The sequence below is a fragment of the Gossypium hirsutum genome, chromosome A07, assembly GCF_007990345.1.
Source record: "Gossypium hirsutum isolate 1008001.06 chromosome A07, Gossypium_hirsutum_v2.1, whole genome shotgun sequence".
Lineage (NCBI taxonomy): Eukaryota > Viridiplantae > Streptophyta > Magnoliopsida > Malvales > Malvaceae > Gossypium > Gossypium hirsutum.
The window spans coordinates 1,275,933-1,291,289 of NC_053430.1; the positions used below are offsets into that span (position 1 = coordinate 1,275,933).

The 15,357-nt window shown below is 29.7% G+C and overlaps 2 protein-coding genes across 2 annotated transcripts; one reads left to right on the plus strand and one right to left on the minus strand.

The window, feature by feature from the left end:
- Positions 1-4,581: 4,581 nt before the first annotated feature.
- LOC107932274 (tetraspanin-2) lies at positions 4,582-7,755 on the plus strand. The gene is made up of 2 exons (XM_016864244.2): positions 4,582-5,310; positions 7,310-7,755. The coding sequence occupies exons 1-2, from the start codon at positions 4,813-4,815 to the stop codon at positions 7,610-7,612; spliced, it is 801 nt and encodes a 266-aa protein (XP_016719733.2). The 5' UTR covers positions 4,582-4,812; the 3' UTR covers positions 7,613-7,755.
- A 2,986-nt stretch (positions 7,756-10,741) lies between these two features.
- LOC121231942 (glutamate-rich WD repeat-containing protein 1) lies at positions 10,742-14,666 on the minus strand. The gene is made up of 12 exons (XM_041117089.1): positions 14,513-14,666; positions 14,238-14,404; positions 13,466-13,544; positions 13,144-13,323; positions 12,949-13,047; positions 12,693-12,858; positions 12,493-12,599; positions 12,266-12,405; positions 11,768-11,840; positions 11,461-11,576; positions 11,164-11,281; positions 10,742-11,086 (listed from the first exon to the last, which is right to left on the minus strand). The coding sequence occupies exons 1-12, from the start codon at positions 14,558-14,560 to the stop codon at positions 10,955-10,957; spliced, it is 1,425 nt and encodes a 474-aa protein (XP_040973023.1). The 5' UTR covers positions 14,561-14,666; the 3' UTR covers positions 10,742-10,954.
- Between the last annotated feature and the right edge of the window lie 691 nt (positions 14,667-15,357).

Here is a 15,357-nt window from a genome sequence, read left to right on the forward strand (position 1 = left end):
ATGGCCATAACATTGGTTCATGCATATGCCCCAATTCTCTATTGCCATGCATAACTTGATATGATTAGTAAAGTTCAAGGAAGTAATTAAGATTCAAAAAGCAAGGCATCAACTTTCTTAAAATAATAAAAAGAAAAAGAAATATTTTTTTTATTAACTTAAAAGTTCTATAATTTTTGAAAGAGTAAATTATAAATTTTTATTTTATATTTTAGGGATTAATATTGAATTATATATTTTTTGAAATGATTAAAGTGTAATTTTATTAACTTATTTTTTTGAAAGAATGGTAAATATAAATTTTATATTAAGGGAAGGGGGTGAAGGCCCTGTATGACTCGTAACTCGTCTTTGATCAGGTGAAATTAGCAAGAATCAGAAAAAATTTGTCAATTGGAGAAGTTGATTAGCTTTGAGTTTAAGTCAAACTAGGTCGGACCAATTCAAGTTTACAAGTTTAGGCCATTTCCATGTTCATATGATTTAGGGTTCGGGTCATTTAATTTTTTTTATTCATGTTTAACATTTAAGTTTAAGTCATTTTCAGATTCTGTTTATTTCAAGTTTGTATCATTCTAAATTGGGATAAATATCAAAAGTATATATGAACTTTGATTTTGTGTAATTTTATACATGAAATTTTAATTTGATTTAATTTTCACAAACCAATAACAACATTATCGAATTAGTACCATTTTACATTGATATATTACATACATAAACAATTATATTAATCCAATATGAAGATAAATATATGTATTCATTTATTTAAACGTGTACAATTGAATCAAAATTAAAATTTTATATATACGTATGAACCACAATTCAAGTACCAAATCAAAGGTTATGTATCGAACTACAAGCTCATATATAATTTTGATATTTATCCCTTTTAAAGTCATCTTTTTTTAATATGGTTTGGTGTATTCATATTATTGACTTTTTATGATCAAGGGCGAAGCCAGAAAATTTTTTTAGGGGGGGCCGGATGAAATTTTAATTTTTTATAGTTTATATTTTTATAATTTGTAAAGGATTAAATTGAATTTTTATAATTTTAGGGGGGGCAAAGTAAAATTTTACATTTACTAATTTAAAAATTTTTAAAAATTTCAGAGGCCTAAAATGAAATTTTCTATTTTAGGGGGGCCGGGGCCCATGCCAACCCCCTGGCTACGCCCCTGTTTATGATCATTTAGATTTGAGGAGTAAAGTTCAAGGATCCGCGAGATTGTTCATGCATAACTTAATTTGAATGGTAAAGTTCAAGGACCAACTTTAATATTTTAAAATCTAAGCATCAACTTTCTAAGTAATTTACATTATAAGTCATTTAATTTAGCATTAATTTTCATATAAATTACAAATTTTTAATTTCATCAAACTACATCACTAAACTTTTATTATCAATAAATTAGGTAACTTACACCAACTCCATTAAGTAATTCTATTGAACAAAGTTTTTATCCATGACTCAGCATGATATCTCAAAGTTTCTTTATAGTTTTAAAAAGGCTCAATTGAATGATAAGCCTTCAAACTATACCCTTTTTTTGAGTTACTTAAAAATTTTTTTGGTTGAATCAAATACCTAAATTATAATTCTGTAATCATTATGGGTTATAACCGTTATCTTCATTTTTCATTATCTGATTAGATGAAGTGTGTTTTTTTTTAAACGGAGATAACAATTAGGCTCATAATAATTACGGAATTATAGTTTAAGTATTTAGTTCAACTAAAAAAATCTATTGAAATACTTAAAAAAAGAGAGAGTATAGTTTGAAGACTTATCATTCAATTAAGCCTTTGAAGTAATTTTTACATTAAAATTATTCAATGAAATTAATATGAGAGACTTAACATGTTTTGTTTTTTTTTATACAAAGAGATTTACTTTGTCAATAATAAGCTTCAATGATATAATTTGATTACATTAAATATTCGTGACTCGTATGAAAATTGATGCTAAGTTTGGTGACTTAAAATTAAATTACCCTAACTTTCTTAAAAAATCAATTTAATCAGGAAAATAATTTATGCTTAATTTTCAGTTAAAACTATTTTTTTTTATTTCTGTACAACCCATACCCTTATAAAAAAAAATCATTCTGGGAGGAAAAAAGGAAATAATAAATGGAAAATCAAACTTGGGTTTTGTAAGAGTTGCTAAAAATTTGCATCCAATGGGTCAAACTTCATTTGTAAAGGAAGTACAACAGGCCCACTAGAAAGGGGAATTAAAAAAGACTTAGAAAATTTACTCAAACTTATTCACGAGTTAGGTTATGTATATGATGTATGAGGTTTGGTTTGCATATGGATTTTTTTAATTTTAGATTTCCTCGCTTAGTTTGAACCAAATTTAAATTAAATAAGTTTCAAATATATTATTATGTAAAAAAATCAATATAAAAAATATATTTTTATATTTTTAATATTTTTAAATAGTAATATAAGTTATTTTAGTTGGTTAGGCTGGGCTTGATCCCATCCTTAATTTTTTTAAAAAAAATTAATTACGACCCATTTTGACTCGATCTATGGATAAATTTAAAAATAATTATTTTAATAAAGTGAATTAATCTTTATATAGTAGTGTATATTAATTGGACAATTCCGATTAATTTTTTGAGTTGAATTAATTTAAATTAGTTGAATTTAAATTTAAGAATTTTAGGTATTTTAGATTCAAATTTGTTTGTGGGTGTTTTCTAGTCACATCATTTTAGGTGTTGATTAGTATCATCATTTTAAATTAACTTGAGTTTGAATTGAAATTAAAAAGAAGAGATTTTGAAGTTTGTGAGGGTCAAGAGGGACAGAAGACACTGTTGTCTTTACCAAAACAGAATGGCCTGGCCTATTCTGGTCTGGCCTTTTAACTCAAACCTCAAATTTAACTTCACTGAGCTGCTGGGAACATGATTCAGGTTTGACTTCTACCGCCTTTTTACTGTTTTAAGAAACTGAAAGATCAAAGCAAACTGCAAAAGATGAAACATCACATAATTGCCGGCAAAAGATCATGTTGGTACCGTACTAACATTATACTTTGATTCTTTTGCTCTTTCTTTTTGGGTATTATCATATTATGTTAATGTTAGTAATGATCAAGATTAAGCTCTTTTGATACAAGTAGCCCGACCCAATTTAAAGTTAACGAAGGAGATGGACTTAGTTTAACATTTAGGTTTAGGACTCAAGATTTAATCATAAAGAAATTTCGATAAGAAGAGTTGAAACTTTAAAACGATAAATTTTGGAATTCAATACGAAGTGAGGATGAATTAGAAAGATCTAATTTTGTTCGTAACTTAAAATCTCAATCCATGAGGATAAGCTCAATCCATGAGGATAAGCCCATGTTAAAAATATTAACAAGCTTAGGCGTTACACTTTAATGACTCCAATCAAACCTATATGCATAGCCATGTTATAATCAGTCGGCTTGTGATGCATTTTTAGAAGGGATACATGTATTTCTAAGTTTATATGTCACGTCCTTTATTTTTTCTTTCTAATAAAAAAAATATGTGAGTACTAGGGTATCTTGAAATCAATTTTGTCAAACTTTTCGGATCTTTCTAATTATGCATGATAATTTAATTTGGTTGGATTTTTTATTTTTTCATATTAATTTTAAGTTTTTAGACTTATAATAAAAACGAGTTTTGGATATTAATCAATAAAGTTTCAAATTATTTTTTATAAATGTTATAAAAAAAATTTAAGTAAATAATACTTAATCGATACTCTTATATAATAATTCTTTTTAAATAATAAATTTTATATAGATTTTTAAAATTATTTTAACTATTTAAAATATAAAATATTTATGTTTTACATCATAAAAAATATCACTAATTATAAATAAAATAGAATTTAGTTTAATTTCAATAATTTTTATTTTTTAAAATTTATATTCTATAAACCATACAAATATCTCAATTTGAATTATTTTTTGGTTTCTAATTTTTAGCATAAGTATAGAAGAGAAAAAAATGGAATGGGAGGGGTGTGAGCCTAAATGTCCTTATTGAAAACTAAAGTGCTAACGAGCAAGAAAAGACCCCTTACTATAGTAAGGGGCCCTTTCTTGCAGGATGCCGGGTGCGCAGGAACGCCCAACCTATACCTCAGACCCCTTACTATAGTAAGGGGCCTTTTCTTCCAAGATGCCGGGTGCACAAGAACGCCCAACCTATACCTCAGACCCCTTACTATAGTAAGGGGCCATTTCTTGCAGGATGCCGGGTGCGCAGGAACGCCCAACCTATACAAGAGATTTCCGCCTTCATTTGGTCGTGCTGCTATGATGTAACGTGCAGTCGTCCCGAGGCCCTACTTGGTTAATGGTCCAAATTGTACTTTTAACCCTTTTAAACCTTAATAATTCAATTCAAATTTTTTAACTCTTTCGTTATATATATATTTTTGTTTTCTTACCTCAAAATTATATGTATATATAATTTAAGCCTTTTTGTTTTCGTTATATATATACATGTTTCTCAAACAAAATCTTACATGACATGATTGATGGTGATTTGGTGTTGTTGTTTTTTTTTACTCTTTTAAATCCTACCATAGATTTAGATCTACGTGATCATTAAAAAATCTAAACTTTCATCTTAAACTTTTTAATTTTATCTCGATGTCCAAACAAAAATTTCTTACTTCTCCCCGAAAACTACTTATATGAACAAACAAATATAAATTATTATAATCAAAGCATAAAGACAGCATAAAAACCCGATCTTCAAACACCATTTCCATCTTCTTCATCTCTTTCCTTTAATCACGAAAAAGACCATGGGAGTTTCCAATAACATAACAGCAGTTCTCAACATAGTTGCTCTCCTCTGTTCCATCCCCATCATCGCCGCCGGCATATGGTTAGACCAAAAGCCCGACAACGCCTGTGTCCACCTCATCCGGTGGCCGGTCATCCTCCTCGGCTTCCTCATCCTCCTTGTCTCTCTCGCCGGCTTCGTCGGCGCTTACCGTTACAAAGAAACCCTCCTTGCTTTCTACCTCTGTTGCATGGCCATCCTCATTGCCCTCCTCCTAATTTTGCTTATCTTCGCTTTCGTCGTCACCAGGCCGGACGGCAGCTATGACGTGCCCGGAAAAGGTTATAAAGAGTACAGGCTCGATGGGTACTCGGCTTGGCTTCGAGAACATGTGGTTGATAACAAGAGTTGGAGAAAAATCAAGGCTTGTTTGGCTGATACCGGTGTTTGTCCTAAGCTTACTCAAAAATTTATTACCGCCGATCAGTTCTTTGCTGCTCATATCTCTCCTCTTCAGGCAAGTTCATGCTCTGTTTTCTTACAAACATACACCTTTGATTTATTCATATTAAGATTTCATAAATGATTAAGACTCGTGTTTCCCGTTAGAAGTTATAATGTATTACACATTACACATTACACATCATATGTAATTATTTAATTATTTAATTAATTAAATTAATTTTTAAAATAAAAATTAATAATATTTTTAATAAATATGACTAATTTACTTTTTTATATATGATATATTAAAATTAATTTATTATTTTTAAATAAAAATAAAATATAATTCGATTGTTAATATATTTACCGAATATATGATGAAATACCAGTACCTTCTAGAGATATTAATGGGATATGGTATAGAAAAGACATTATCATGTTCATTTTCTATATTTGTCTGACAACTAGAGGAACTTTTTATTTTTGTTTTCAGACAGAGTAACAAACTGGTGTTTTAGATGTTTACATTAATCAGTGTTAGAATATTGGATTAAAAAGAACATGGCATTTTCTTACTGGTTTAGTTCCAAGAAACATCTGGATAAATATCCAATTTATTTGTCACACTATAGATTGAAAATGATATCAAGTTTCAACAATAAACATCCAAGTTAAAATTCAGAAATTTTAAGGAATTATATTTAATGCTTTCTATCATGTTTTTACGTGATGCAATGATCCATTAAATTTTCATAAGAGATTTGTGTTTTCATTTTCCCCTTCTTTAACTTGTGCTTTTCAAAAAAAAAAATAAAAATAGTATAATGAGTTATTTTAACCTTTAATTTTATAAAAAAAATTATTTAAATTTTTTATTTAATTTTTCATTTTTTAAGCACTTAAAATTTTGTATTATTTATTAAATTATCTTAAAATAAATGAAAAAAAGTTAACGTTTATTACCTTATTGATGTGGTAATTCACGTGTATGTTACGTTAACAATTAATTAATTTTTTTAAAAAATTAAAAATATTTTTTATAATTTTTTAACTTTATTTTCATATTTTTTGGGGATGAGTTGATAAATAACGCAAGTTCAATAGTTAAAAAAATGAAAAATTAAATCAAGTGTTAAAATAAATTTTTTTTATAAAATTGAAGTACGAAATAAATAATATATATTTTTATATTGATGGTTTAATATTAGATGATAATTGAATATTAATTTTTAGGGGAAGTTGCTAGTATAATAAGGATATATTAGGACAAGACTTTGATGCCTTAAAGTTGGGCCAAATTTCACATTAAATAATATAAACTTTAGGACCCACAATTATGGTGTTTTGATGTTTAATTTAGGGTAGATAACAATACCACGATTCATTGGGACCCCATGGATTGATCAAATTGATCCACACAAGATTTGTTAGCACTAACTTTTTTGCATATCTATTTTTCAAAGAGAGGGAATTGTCTACATTTAAACTCTAGATTTGAGATTAGGGTGAAGTTAAAAAATTATTTAAGAAAGAGTTAAAATGTAATTTTATTATTTGGAAATCAAGGTTATTGTCTACTTATTTACCTTTGCCCTTGCAAGTAATACCTATTATTTCGAACTTAGGACTCATGACCAATACATCAAACACTGAGTTCTGATATATCAATAACTAATTGACAACTTTTTGTTATGTTAATCATAGCTTAAATCACGGCCCTTTTTTTTCATAATGCATCTAGAAAGGATTGGGATTAAAGAAAAAACATGGTGTGTGGGGTGTGGGGCTTCAAATTCCATTTTGTGGGTTGGAAAAGTTAGTGCCAATGGAAGTAGTACCTAAGGGATGAATTATTAGCCTGAAATCATGGAATTTTTGACTTAATAAAAAGGTGTCCATTTTTAATTAAGGTAATCCACTTTGTCTGGTAATAACTTTTGTCTCTTTAATCAACAAAGTTTTAGATTTAAATTCATTTTTATCGACGTATCATCGTCTGATTTACTGATGGTGTGTAAATTTAATATCCTCAGTTCATCAAATATTAATTTTCTTTTTTTACTGTTTGACAGTCAGGATGTTGTAAGCCACCCACGATCTGTGGCTATACTTTTGTGAACCCAACACAGTGGACGAACCCAACGAACCCAGCCGGCGACCCTGACTGTTACGTATGGAGTAATGACCAGACCCAGCTCTGCTACAACTGTAACTCATGCAGGGCTGGTTTGTTAGGGAACCTAAGGACCGAATGGAGGAAAGTCAACATTATTCTAATTGTGGCGGTGGTGCTGTTGATTTTGGTCTATGTTATTGCTTGCAGTGCCTTCAGAAATGTCCAATCGGAGGAACTCTTTAACCGCCGGAAACATTGACAATGGTTTCTTCATCGGAAATTGCCTCTTTTTCTGCTAGCTTTTGGGGTTTCTTTTATGTTTTTTTGTTGGATGTGTTTGTGTTGGTGTTGTAGATGTAATGAATATTATCGTAATTATTAGTACGTGGATTTGTTATTTTCTGTTTGGATTTCAATATTTTACTTGATTAATTCTGATTTGAATTTGGATTATTAAAAAGTTAACAGTGAAAATTTTCTGACTCGAATTTCGAGAATTATTTGAATAAATAATTAAAAATAATTTAAATAAGTAATTAGAAAAGACTTGAACTCGATAGTCAAACACAAATGGTAAAATTTGAAGTAGTTCAAACTTAAAATCAGTAACGTATCTTAAGATTAAGTTTTGAGAGGGCCTAATAAAATTTTCAAAAAAGTTAAGGAGTGTAATGAAATTTTTTTAAAAAAAAATTGGGGACTAATTAATTTTTTTGTGAGATTAATAAGAATTTTTAAAAAAAATTTAAGACAGCTTAAAATTTTCTAAAAACTTTGAAGGAAAAATAAAATATTTCGAAAATTTTGAGGACCTAATAAATATTTTTTTTAAAAGTTTCAAGGAAAAAATCAAAATTTCTCAAAATTTTAGGCTACTATAACTGTCCAACTCTACCAGAAATGATCAGCTTGAAACCCTAATTGGAAAAACTAAATTGACTCTAAACTAAAATGACTAGAACCTTAAATTATCAAAACTTTTCATAATTTTTAAAACCTAAATTAAATCCTGACCCAAAATCAACTTGCACTTAGAATAACATGAACAATTAATTACTCGAACTCAAGTGTCAAACTCGAAATGACTGAACCTAAAATGATTTGAACAAGTAATTTACAACAACTCTAACTTAAGTTTAATCCCAAAATAAATTATTGTAACTAAATATAATGTAAAAAAGTAACTCAAAATAACTCGAAGTTGAAAGAATATTACTTAATAAACTAAACAAAATTATTTAAAACACAATCAACTTAAACCCAAAATTATCCAAATTAGAAATAAAGAAAATATTGAAATCCGAATTCATCAGTCCCAAATAAACTCCAACAGGACAGATCTGTGTTTTTTTTTTTTTATCTAGAAAAATGTATGAAAGGGCCACCCTGTGTAATGAAAACGAGAATCGAATCTCAAATTATGAGCTTTATTTTATTTTATTTTCATTCACGAGCATAAGATTCTCTCTTTATTATAAAAAAAAAAAGAAAAAAAAACCCATAAAATAAAGGTTCTTTATATCCGAAAAGTGTGTAGAAATAAACAAAAGTGGTCGTTGAACTGTTTGACTATGTTTTGGGAGAATGGAGCAACCCTACTAGCATTGGCATGCACAACCTCCCACTCACGTAATTAATTTACTTAATAAAATAAAATTTTAAAAATTGCACCGACTAAGAGAATAAATACCGCTGTTTAATACATAAGTCTTATGCGTTACCGATAAAGAATAATATATTTTCATAAAAAAATCAGAGATTATGATATAAGATTTAAGATTAATATAGAGTTTCGGGTTTAATATTTATGTTTAAGTTTATATTGAATTTCAAAATAAAGATTAATTAATATTATCTATAAGTTTTTCGCTATTTTTTTCACTGATGATAAAGTATTGTATTGTTATATGAATAACTAATTGGAAGAAGCGAAAGTGGACTTCGTTTTTCACAGGTATTTAAATCAAGTTCGAATCCTGAAGTTGATATTGTTAGGATGGCTTTACTGAATACTACCACCGGCCTCGACTAGGACAAAGCTCTTATCGTCAAAATGAATGAGTACACCTATTTTATTCGCTAAGAATGCTCATAACTTTGATGTGCACATTATACTTTTAATTTCATGTGTATGTATGTTAGAATATTCGTTGTGAGTGAATCTCATTGAATTGAGTGCAGGTGGAATGCTTGGAGTATTCTCCTATCAAGGGCGAAGGCAAGGATAAATCGGGGCTATGACCCCCTAAAATGAAAAATTTTAGATTTAGCTCTTTCTAAATTTATAAAATTTAAGGTTAGTACATGATAAAATTATAGTTTGGTCCCCAAAATGATAATTTTTTTATTTAATCTTAAAATTATAAAGATATATATTGACACAATGGTAAAATCTTATTTTAAGTCTCAGAAAAATATATAAATTAATCTTCACCCCCTAGAAAAAATTTATGACTTTGCCCTTGTCCAATTTTTAGAGGAGAAGGTAAGAATTGGAGTAATTACTCTAGTAATTGTAACCAATTACACTTAAATCAACTATCATGTTTTTCTAATAAAATTTGACTTATTAAATAATTACATTAAATATTATTTATTATAAATTAATCATATTAATTTTAATTAAATTACATACTATTTAATATTATTTATTTATACTTGGCTAATGACTAATCAACAATGGCAAAAAGCATTTATTTGCTGTTAAAGAAAAAATAACCCAACAAATATGAAAAATTAAGACTAATTAAATAAAATTACATATATAGTATTTATTTCTTGTTAATAATAATTGTATTGTCAAATACACTTAATTTTTATTTTTTCTCAAATATTATTGATAGTTTATATTTATTAATATTTTTTAAGATTCAAAATCATGTAATTGTGTAATTACAATTTACTACCTAACATAACATAAAAAATTACAATATATTTAAACTCAACCAAACACATATAAAGAATATAATTACACCACATAATATCCAAACACACTTTTAATATATTAAGATCCAACCTGACATAATTTCCTTGTTTTCGCTACAATCCAAATCAAAATTTTACAAACGTTAATTTTTATAATAAGCATACATTTTTTATTAATTTAATTCTTATTATTTTAATTTAAAATATAATTATTCACATGTATTACATAGACATTGTTAATATTATATACCACATCAATAAATAATATAAAAATATAAAAATTATAAAAGATATTAAAAGAACTGTTCAATAATTTAATAATTTTAAAAGGTCGATTAAATTTATCTCTAATTCTTTTCAAAAGTTGAAAGGCCTTAAAAACCATATTAACAAATGGCTAAATTTATTATTGTCTTCATAAAATTACTGTTCATTTATCACGGTGAGGGGATTTATAGGTGAATTGGTAGAAAATTTCAATTGTCTACATTCACACAAATGCTTTAAGGTTCCAAATTTGAGTACCTTCGTAACAAATAACACATTGACATCACCATGCAAAAATAATAATTAAAAAAAAAAAAACCTCCATATTCCATACATGAATTCCTATGAGCTTTGCATTAGCTGTTGATTCATTTGTTACCAGCAAGGAGCCAAAAAGACACTATTCTTTTCAAGAGCCATTGGAGGGGAGAGTGCTCTGTATATTTGAAGGCATTAAGATGTTGAAACCATCCGCGGCAGTTGACACAATCATTCCAGGAATCTGAGCATGCCAATGAAGTTCTTTCAAGTCCTTTTGTCCCTGTTCATGGGGGGAATTGTGTTAAAAGGGAATCCTGAAAACGTATTCAATTTTCAATACTCTTGATTTTTAAGTACCTGATGAACAAAAAGAAGTTGCGGAGGTAAATCTTGCGGGGCATTTACGAGCTCCTTTGTTTGAGCTTTGAATTCCGCTTCTTCTTCTTCGTCTTTTTCGAGAGAAAGATCCCATATTCTATAAACCGAAGCAAAACAAAAGTAAGTGAATAAGTACAAATGTCCAAGATCCTAATCTGGGAATCATGTACGTTAACTTTGTTAGCCTTGATATTAAGGGTGATATTGGTTCGCTTCGGTTCTCAGTGTTTCCTGCTCAACCATATTTTGATATTCTAGTGCTTTACATGTACTTACGTTAACTGATTATCAGATGATGAAACTGCCAACGTGGAGGCTTCGTGTGGACTCCACTCGATTGATGTTACTGGGTATTTATGGTACTTAAAATGAGCTACCACTGTATTTCCATCCTGCAAACACAAATTATAAATCAGTACCATCCTGGCCTCAACATAGAACAGAATCGGATGCCAAATGCTAATGAATGCGGAATCCGAAACAAGATGTATCACATTTAAGATGAACATAAATTAAGTCAACAACGGGATTTCCTATTTCATGGATTTAAGTATCATCGTGTCATAGGTAATAATAGGCATACCTTGAGCAACCTAAAATCATGGATTGAAAACGTGCCATCATCACTTCCCGATGCTAACATACAACTAGCTTGCCTAAATAAAGATCCAAGTATGCAAAGATGTCAGAAATTTGTCGATAGAAAGAAGGGTCAAAGCATAACAGAGGCCCTTGTATTATGAGTCAAATTACATTTTGCCCCCCCACTAAAAAATTGAGCAAATTAGTCAAATTACATGGACCAGTTTTTAATAGTAGAAATTGATGAAATTTTTAACAAAAAGACCAAATTGCTCTTTGGTCAAATATACAGAGACAAATTTGTCCCATTTTTTGAGTCAAAGGGGCAAAATGTAATCCAACTCTCAATACAAGAGCCTCCATGGTACTTTTATCTAGAAAGAAGACTGTTGAAATATCATGACCAAAGAGGATTCACTGATGCACAAACATCAAAAGTTTGAACATCGAAGAGATGTGTTGAAATAAAGAGCAAGTAAATATATTAGGACTGAAATACCTATTCCATGAGATGACATTCACGTCTGCGTCATGTGCCTTAAAAGAAGCTGCCGGTGACTTTCCTATACGGATATCCCAAATTGCGATAGTCCCATCCACAGAGCACGACACAAATGCATGAGGTTCCGTTGGACTCCACTGCAAAAGTAACATAAGAATGGTGTTATTGAATTATGTTTTAACGATAAAGTATAGATTTAATTACATCACAACATGATTACTCACTTGGAGATCTTCGACACTAGCAGAATGTCCAATAAACGGAGTAGGATCAACATTCCAAGTTGAATCAGATGTAGGCTCCCACAGATGAATACAATTCTTGCAGTCCCCTGAAAATACAAAAAACAGCACCTTCACAATGAAAGCTTGATAATACCGAAAAGTAAAAAAGAGATTTTTCACAATTATTTCTCGATAATTACCGGTTGCAAGCCTTCCAACAACAACAGGACTCCAATCAATTGCGTAGCCTTCGTCTTTGTGGCCACGGAAGTTAACTAACGGAGCCTGGTTAAAAACCGAACTTCCCTGGATACCTTCCGTTTCTGATTCCGCTAAAGCATTCAGATGAGAACTGAAGTCCCATACCTGCAACAAGAAGTATCAAAACGTAATCCCAATCATTAAATTGCAAACAACAAGGAACAATATGAAATATTGTTGGATTATAAGTCCGACCTGAACATGACCACTATCAGCCCATGATGCACATATGTGAGGATTTTGTCCCATGGCACGTATACGGTTAACACATCCATGATGAGCAACCTTTCGCAACTGTTCCAAGGAAAAAAAGGGCACAATGTATAATAAGTCTAATAATAAACCCCAGAGATGATATATAACTAGAAATCGAAAGAAACTAGAATTTGCCTGCAAAACCGGTGCACCAGAAGCACCTTCTTCTTCATCCTCACTATCATCACTATTACTACTTTCACCATCCATATCAGGATCATCCTCGGAAGATTTCTTAGGAACTAGCTCACGCCTTTTTCCCGAAATGTTGCTTACTTTAAACACTCCAATAGAGTTCCAAGAAGCCTTCTCTGCCTGTGAAATCAAACAATTACATCAATATACACAAAAGAAGTCAAAAAGATAGACCATCTCTTCCTAATGGTTCAAATAAGACAAATGTTGTTCCTTTGGTCCCATCTACTAGCTAGCACTTAATAAGTAATGAAGTAAAAACCTGAGTCCCTGCAACAAAATACACCGAATGTGGAAAATCTTTCCGGTCTGAACCCAACGAATCACGTACGATATCAAAGCTGTCAAAAATGACCCAATTTCTAAATTAAAACAAATAGAAATACAAAGTACACAATTTTTTTCAAATACCCTTTGTACATTTTTTTTATAAACCTTATTAATTATTTAAACTTTTTCCAGTACTTTCTCAGGAAACAAACACCAAATAATGGTGGGTAATTAAAGAGTACCTCAAAGCTGCCAAAAAATGACCCAATTTCTAAATTAAAACACATAGAAAACACAAAGCAAGCACTTCTTCAAATACCGTTTGCAGAATATTTTATAAACCTTACTAATTTGTACAACTTCCCCTCTACTTTCTCAGCAAACAAACACCAAGTAATGGCGGGTAATTAAAGAGTACCACAAAACCGCCAAAAAAAGGACCCAATTTCTAATTTAAAACACATACAAAGTACAAAGTAAACATTTTTTTTCTAATACCCTTTGTATAATTTTTATTAAACCTTATTAATTTCAACAACTTCTCCGACTACTTTCTCAGCAAACAAACACCAAGTAATGGTGAGTAATTAAAAAGCACCTCAAAGCTGCCAAAAAAATGACCCAATTTCTAAATTCAAACACATAGAAAATACTTTTTCAAATACCCTTTGCTCATTTTTTTATGAACCTTATTAAATTGTTAACTTTTCCCACTACTTTCTCAGCAAACAAACACCAAGTAATGATGGCTAACTAAAGAGTACCTCAAACAAGGCCATCCAATATGAAAAGCGTGAAGTGAATTATAAGCTAAAGGATCACATTGAAGCTCTTCTCCTTCCTCCAATTCATCAACTCCTGGTTGCCAAACCCTTGGCTGAATTGTCGGCACTGACGAAGACGTTGATGCTCCATCGCCTTTTTTTGAACCCTTTTTAAGAAACCAATTACATAGCAATTTTAGTGAAAAAAGGAACAAACTTTAAAGATGAATAAATAAAAAAAAAAGATTAAGAGTGAGTTTTTTTTGCAATTGAACCTTATTCTTTCTCTTAGCCTTTTTAGGGTTTTTGATAGTGCGCGCCATTCTTTTGGAGGATAAATCAGAGTAGAAGAACAAATACTCTATAAGAAAACAAAGAGGGTTTTCAGGTGGCCGCTAGGGTTTAAGATTTTATACGCTTCAAATGGTTAGAATTTTTTTTAGGTTATTTTCTAAATATTTTTTAAGGTTAACATATGTTGTTAGTCCCTGTACTTTGACAAAATTAGAGATCTAATCCATTTACTTTAAAAAGTTAAAAATTCAATCCTTCTACTTTTTTAATTGAGAATAATATAATTTTTTCTCTGGAACTTAGCAATTAGATTCATTTTAATCCCTAAATTTGGAAAATGTAAAAGTTTGATGATGTGACACTATAACATCACTTAAAAATTAAAAAATATATTAATTTTTAAGTGATAACGCAGTACAATCTTAAAATGTCACTTACAGTGTTCTAATAATTGAACTGGTGATTGAACCAATCAGATCAATGGTTCCTGATTTAATCTGTTTGATCGGTTCAATTGCTATACCAACAATAATTAATTAAAAAAATATAATAAAAAATTTATTAAACCGACTCAACATTTTTGTTTGGACCAATATATCAATCGATTCTCAGTCCAACTGGTCCAGTTGACCAATCTAGTCTTATTCCAATAACACCAGCCACATCATCAAATCTGGACCAAATCCAAATTCAGGCACAAAAATAGATCTGATTGCCAAATTTAAGTACCAAAGTTGACCTAGTTACTAAGTTTAGAGGCAATAAATTATATTATCCCTTTTTAATTTAAAAATCCTAGTTCAATCATTATCATAAAATATGGTAA

Bases quoted from the DNA above. Each gene is read 5' to 3' on its own strand.
- LOC107932274 (XM_016864244.2), top strand. From the start codon at position 4,813: ATGGGAGTTTCCAATAACATAACAGCAGTTCTCAACATAGTTGCTCTC. The intron at 5,311-7,309 runs GCAAGTTCATGC...ACTGTTTGACAG, and splicing joins CTCATATCTCTCCTCTTCAG to TCAGGATGTTGTAAGCCACC.
- LOC121231942 (XM_041117089.1), bottom strand. From the start codon at position 14,560: ATGGCGCGCACTATCAAAAACCCTAAAAAGGCTAAGAGAAAGAATAAG. The intron at 13,048-13,143 runs GCAAATTCTAGT...TCCTTGGAACAG, and splicing joins CTGGTGCACCGGTTTTGCAG to TTGCGAAAGGTTGCTCATCA. The intron at 12,406-12,492 runs GTGAGTAATCAT...TTACTTTTGCAG, and splicing joins CTAGTGTCGAAGATCTCCAA to TGGAGTCCAACGGAACCTCA.